Here is a 6,000-nt window from a genome sequence, read left to right as displayed (position 1 = left end):
TACCTACATTTTTAGGGGATTTACTAACATCTCGCAGCTCTCTCCCATAAGAACCAATGCTTTTACAGCTTTGTTTTGCCCACCAATTTATCAAAACGGAATCGGGCCCTCTCGGATTGTAGTTCCCCAATCTTCCGTCGACAGCAGTAAATGGCGCTGAAAGCAGGGCGATAAGTAGCCTATATATATCTCTACGTCGTTGAAAAAGACATTTAGTTACCATAGCAACAGTAATAGTTACGTATTTGAAGTGTAATATTTTTTTTGGTGATCGTTGAGGTTATTTTATTGCAAATAATAGTTTAATTGCAAACACCTTGATAGTATAATATGTTTTTATAGGAATTTGATATCATTTATTTGTTGTGAATAACAGTGTGGAATGGAAGATAACACTAGTTGTGCAGACAATAAACATTAGTTTTTAGCCTCTGTATGTAACTGTTTTATTGATTTATTAAGAATTACTTTTGTTAGGTTTTCGTTTGATTATTTAAAAATAACATATTCTTTGTCTCTTTTATGCACTAATTCAATTGATTGAATATGACATTTATTACAATTTAACTAGATTTAAATAGGTTCAGACACCATAAATAATACTTCACTGTTGGTTTACTACAATCACATATAGTGATTAGTACAACCCAATATCAGATAATCATTTAGCAATGTTTTTGGCAACGTCTTGATTAGGTAGCACTGAATATTTAAAAAACAATGTTTTCCTAGTCTTTTAATCAGTCTTTTGGTAAATATGTAGGGTAACGGTATATGCGAAAAAAAAATGCTAAAAATCCGAAAATACTTTTATTCTATGCTCTTTCACTTCCTCTTTTCAAATCAACCGGCGGAGATAAGAAATTCAAAATACTTTAGGAGATATCGAATTTTTAAATTTTCATCACAATACCTGTGAATTCAGGCGGCCACCATTGTTTCTTGTTTACGAGACGAGTATGATTTTTTTTTTCCCGCGACGTAGGTTAACGACTACATTGTTGCTTGTTTAGGAGTATCTATTAAAATCTGAAAATAATTTTATTATAGTTATGTTATGTTAGGTTAGCTACATTAAAACACTTTAAAACACTATGGACGGTTAGTTAGGTTAGTATAGCTACATTAAAATAAACAGAGAAATATAAATATTAATAAATAAACCCGAGGTTGGCCGAAGGTAAATTGTTCGGGTGTAATCGGGAATTGCAGAACTTAATGTGCATCTTGATTTACCGTTCGTGAATGCCTAATTAATTAAAATGGTCGATTAGGTCAGGTCAGTTACATTATTAATACTTTCAAACTAAGCAGACATTAAAAATAATATAAATAATATAAATTAATTTTAATGGTTGTTTAGTTTTAAAGTATTTATAATGTAGCTGACCTGACCTAACAAACCGGGACAAAGGATGAACGGTAGGAACTCACGTAATTTTTTTTTTTACTTATTACTTGCGCAACAAATAAAACATTAAAATTTGAAACGTTAAAAATTCACCTACGTTAGAGGCAGGTACAATTCCTTTGCCATTAGTAGAAAATAATGTAGTCGTTCTACCTACGTCGCGAAAATAAAAAAATCATAAACATAAACAAGCAACAATGGTCGGTATTGTGATGGAAAATAAAAATTCAATATCTCCTAAAGTATTTGGAATTTCTTATCTCCGCCGCGTTTATTGAAAAGAGGAAGTGAAAGAGCATAGAATAAAAGTATTTTCGAATTTTTAGCATTTTTTTTCGCATATGTTGTGATATTTTTCTAACTTATTCTGTCCATGCATTTAGTTTTTTAAGTCTGCTGATTTTTGCTTGTTTAATGTGTGTTTACAAATTCATCTTTTTTAGGGATCGTCCAGTAATCACGAGAGGCTCGAGGGGGGGGGGGGGGGGGGGTCGGGAAAAATCACGAAATATCACAAGGGGGGAGGAGGGGTGTAGAGAGATATCACATGTATTAATTTTTTTGCTCGATTTCTACTAAACCGAAAAGTGACGCGTGACCTTGACTTGCCGTAGCCAGGCAACAATATCCCCGCCCGCCGCAACATGAACCACCTGGCTTGGCTTGCCAGTCGCCAGTAAGACTGTGATTTTGGCACCGAATAAACATGCTGTGCTTAATTTTCCAGAATGAAATTAGATTATACCTATATTTAAAGATAAATTTCTGAAATTTTTAAAAATATTTTGTACCAAAAAAATACACGTGATTTATTGGGGGGGGGGGGGGGGGGGGGGTTAGTCTAAAACCTCACCACAAATCACTAGGGGGGACGGGGGGGTTAAAAATTTGCTAAAAAAACATCACGTGATTAATGGACGATCCCTTATTGAGATTTCATATGACGTACATTTGCCTGTGTCCAAAATAAATGTTAATCAATGTCAGTAAGGTCATGTTGGTTGTAGCAAGACCTTGCAGGTTCTTGTGGGATAAGTGTGCAGCTGGAGAGCATCAGGCAGGCGGCTGTTGGAGCTTGTGGCTGCAGTTTATGAGGGCTGATGTGTAGTGAGGTAGGTGTGTGAGTTGGAGAAAGGGCATAATATATGCATATATATATGTGTACATGCATTTATAGGTGTGTGTGCATTTATGTGTATTTGTATATGCATATATACATACACACACACATATATATATATATATATATGTATATATATATCTATATCTATGTGTGTGTGTGTGTGTGTGTGTGCGCACGTGCGCGCGTGTGTGTGACTGCATATTTTTGTTTATATAAATATATATGTATTATTTATGTGTGTGTGTATATATACATATATAAAGGGGAAAGTGAGAAACATGCTGGCTTCGATGGTTTCAGATGTCGAGTGGGATATAGGCCTACTTCAGTAGGAGGAGACAGAATGGATGATAAGGGCTGAGGAAGGTTGAGGTAGTGCTGGGGAACAGTCTTCCATGGAAGGGGTGTTTGGATGTGAAGGAGAAATCACGTATGGAAGGTTCTAAGAGTCTGGAGTACATTGCTACATGTAGCTTAAAGAATAGCAGGAGAAAACACAGGGCAATGAAAATTGTCTGGTAATACCTGTAAAAGTTATATACCTATTCACAATTCATTGGATTTTTTTTTGTGTGATAACAAAAATTAAAGGATGTATTCAGCTTTCCTCGACAATTAGACTCCTAAAAAAAACAGCAAAACGTGAAATACCACACTGTATTGTATATACTTTTGAACACTTTTTTGTTTTTTTTTGGACTGCCGGTACGACCTGGCACGAGTGGCAAAGAACCTGCTAATTAAATTAGTGGGCACAAAAAATTAAGTAAAGAAAAACTTTGATAAAATATTGATGCGTTTAATGTTTTTGATTAAATAAGAAATTGAATCTATGTAAATAAAAATGGAAACTTTCTGATTGCAGGAAACACTAGTTCTCACTGCAAGTATATTTTTCACTTAATGTTATTCAATCATGAAAGTTTGGCCTAAAAAGGCCTGTGTTTTACTGTTGATAGCAATGTAAGTCAGAAGTGTCTCACTTAACAGATGTAAATGGGCCGGCAGAACTTCCGATGATAAAAGATGTTTGATAACAGGGAGGTGTTAAGAAATAGCATAGTAAAGTCAAAAAATCAACTGGAAAAAAAGGCGTACTTACTAGTTACTAGTTAGCTGTGGTAGAGTAGAGAAAAAAGATATAGATTATCGTCGGCTTACTTCTAAAACCTCGTATCTCCATTTCAGTCAATTTTACAGGAGAACTTATGAGCTTTTGGAGCACGGTTTTGACTGACAAAGATACGAGGTTTTATAATTTGTGAATAGAAAAGAGACTAAGTAGAGTTGACTTACGAGGTTTTATCAGCATATGCACTATGAAAAAATGAAAAAATACACTTAAAACATCCGGAACATAAAACTGGAAAAATCTGGACTTAGGAGGTTTTAGAAGTAAGCCTACGTTATGCTCTTACACTTACACACTTGCAACTAACTTTTAGTTGTTGTAGATGGATGAGTTTTTTTGCAGTGGTACGTCAGATTATACGGATTGTCAGATAAACCAGACTCTACGGTAGTTGATGAATGTGTTATGATGTTTAGTTCTGTAAGAAACTTTTGTAGAAAAATGCTGCAATAATTTTTGTAGCATACCTATATATTCATAGTATAGAACCAACCCATAGTTTTTGTTAATGAAGGAGAAAGATACTGTCAACAAGGTTTTCGCAGTAATAAGATCTCTGTTTGAATATTAAGTATTTTTTGATTTTCCGCTTGTTCATAAATAGTTTCTAATATTTAATTGATAAATTTTGTTTCAAAATTTGATTTTAATCATTATTACTTTAAGGAAAATGCTGTAAATATATTTTAGGCTTGTTGGTATGGATGGAAAACAATTTTTATAATTGTCTTGGACATTTTCAAAATGCTGAATAATTTTTATACTTGAATGCAGTGTGAGCAGACTTAGTAAATACTAATTTAGAAGGTGAATTTATTAAAAACTGTTACCCAGAAATATGTAGAGAGTGATCTCAAAAGACCATAAAATCTTTTATGTATATACATGAATTACTTCTGAGTTTATAATTATTTTATGAATCATAGAAACACTTGAAATAATTTTTGTAAAATAATATGAATGAATTATTGTAGGTTACAGTTTATCTGAAAGTTGTTTATATTATACTTAAAGCTTTTATTAATGATATTTTAAAAGTTTTTTAATTAAATAACTTATCTGTTTAATTTCAGGTGTCTGAACTAACACATGTTTTTAGCCATTTTGTTACCTACTTCAAGAATCAGACTTTTCTCCATATAAGTAGACGAAGGATCAAGCACAATGTTATCCGCCGCAGCTGATAAAGATGAAAGAAAATATTTCATTGTGACTACGTCAGGTGGGTTGTAAGCTATGTCACATGCTTATTAGGTTCAAAAATAACTTAAATGGCAGAGATTCGTAATCAAGGAACACATTTTTGAGCTCTTTTAAACAAATAATATTAATATTAATATTTTATTTGTATTTGTTTCTGCTGTTTGACAGCTGTGAGCCATTTGCAATAATGGTCAGTAGACTAGTTTCATTCACATTGTACTCTGTACGTATATATAAAATTCCTGACCAATACTTAGATATTATCTTCCATTGAAGGTTGCAGTGAGGGCAGTTTCAAGAGAATGGAGATGTTATTCTTGGGCTTCTTCATGTTTGGTGTTGTTTTTCTTCAGGTAACTATTTTGGTGTGGCGTTGTCGGAGGAAGCTTACGACGCTTTTGCGAAGGACCCGGCTCTCGATAATTTCCTGGACGACTGCAGTGTCTTCACACTCAGTGCAATCCGAGACAACTCCGGCGTCGGAGGAAACCTTTGTTTCAGTGTGAAAGTGAGTGTTTTGAGCACAGCATTTCCAGCTAAACACTTCAAACTGGAAATCTACATAAATAAAAATGTAAATGTTTGTTCATTCAAAATCTTAAATTTCCGAAAGTTCTTCACCGATTGTTTTGAAATTTTGACACAATGTTGCAATCAAATACATGTGTTATTTTATATACCTACACCCGTAACATGTAAAAAAAAAAAGATAAAAATTTGGGTAGGTAAAAACATAGATTTTTAATATTTTCATTGCTATAGAGTGACATATATAGAAATATAGATGTAGGTACTTAGAGGAGGGATATAGAAATATAGAAGGAGATATGGATATAAAGATATAGAGAGTCAGGTCTATAGAGTGTAACAACCCAGATTACAGCCTTCCCTATGCCATCCAGCAATAATTGTTTGTTATAAATTTATTGTCATATTTCAGGTTAGGTTTTCAAATGATGTAAAGTTTTTTTTTCCTTTTCGAAGTTATTGTGAACATAATTCTCTGGGTTTATTGTTTTTATTTTCAAAATTCATAAATTTATTTTTCTAGTATTTTTTTTTGCTGGATTCTTTGTGTGGGAAGGTGTGCTGACGTGATTCTCCTTCATTTTTTCCACGACCGAGGCTTTG

The 6,000-nt window shown here is 33.4% G+C and overlaps 1 protein-coding gene across 1 annotated transcript in view; it reads left to right on the top strand.

Moving 5' to 3' along the window:
- Positions 1 to 223: 223 nt before the first annotated feature.
- LOC134539674 (cytoplasmic dynein 2 heavy chain 1) overlaps positions 224 to 6,000 on the top strand; it is a 446,052-nt gene continuing 440,275 nt past the window's right edge. Inside the window, exons 1-4 of the mRNA XM_063381862.1 lie at positions 224 to 433; positions 2,419 to 2,523; positions 4,740 to 4,888; positions 5,223 to 5,377. Of these exons, the coding sequence (XP_063237932.1) occupies positions 4,831 to 4,888; positions 5,223 to 5,377 (213 nt within the window). The 5' untranslated portion in view covers positions 224 to 433; positions 2,419 to 2,523; positions 4,740 to 4,830. The remainder of the gene's footprint in view (positions 434 to 2,418; positions 2,524 to 4,739; positions 4,889 to 5,222; positions 5,378 to 6,000) is intronic.

This window comes from Bacillus rossius, chromosome 15, assembly GCF_032445375.1.
Source record: "Bacillus rossius redtenbacheri isolate Brsri chromosome 15, Brsri_v3, whole genome shotgun sequence".
Lineage (NCBI taxonomy): Eukaryota > Metazoa > Arthropoda > Insecta > Phasmatodea > Bacillidae > Bacillus > Bacillus rossius.
Note: the sequence above shows the minus strand (reverse complement) of the source record. Positions and strands in the feature narration are given on the sequence as shown.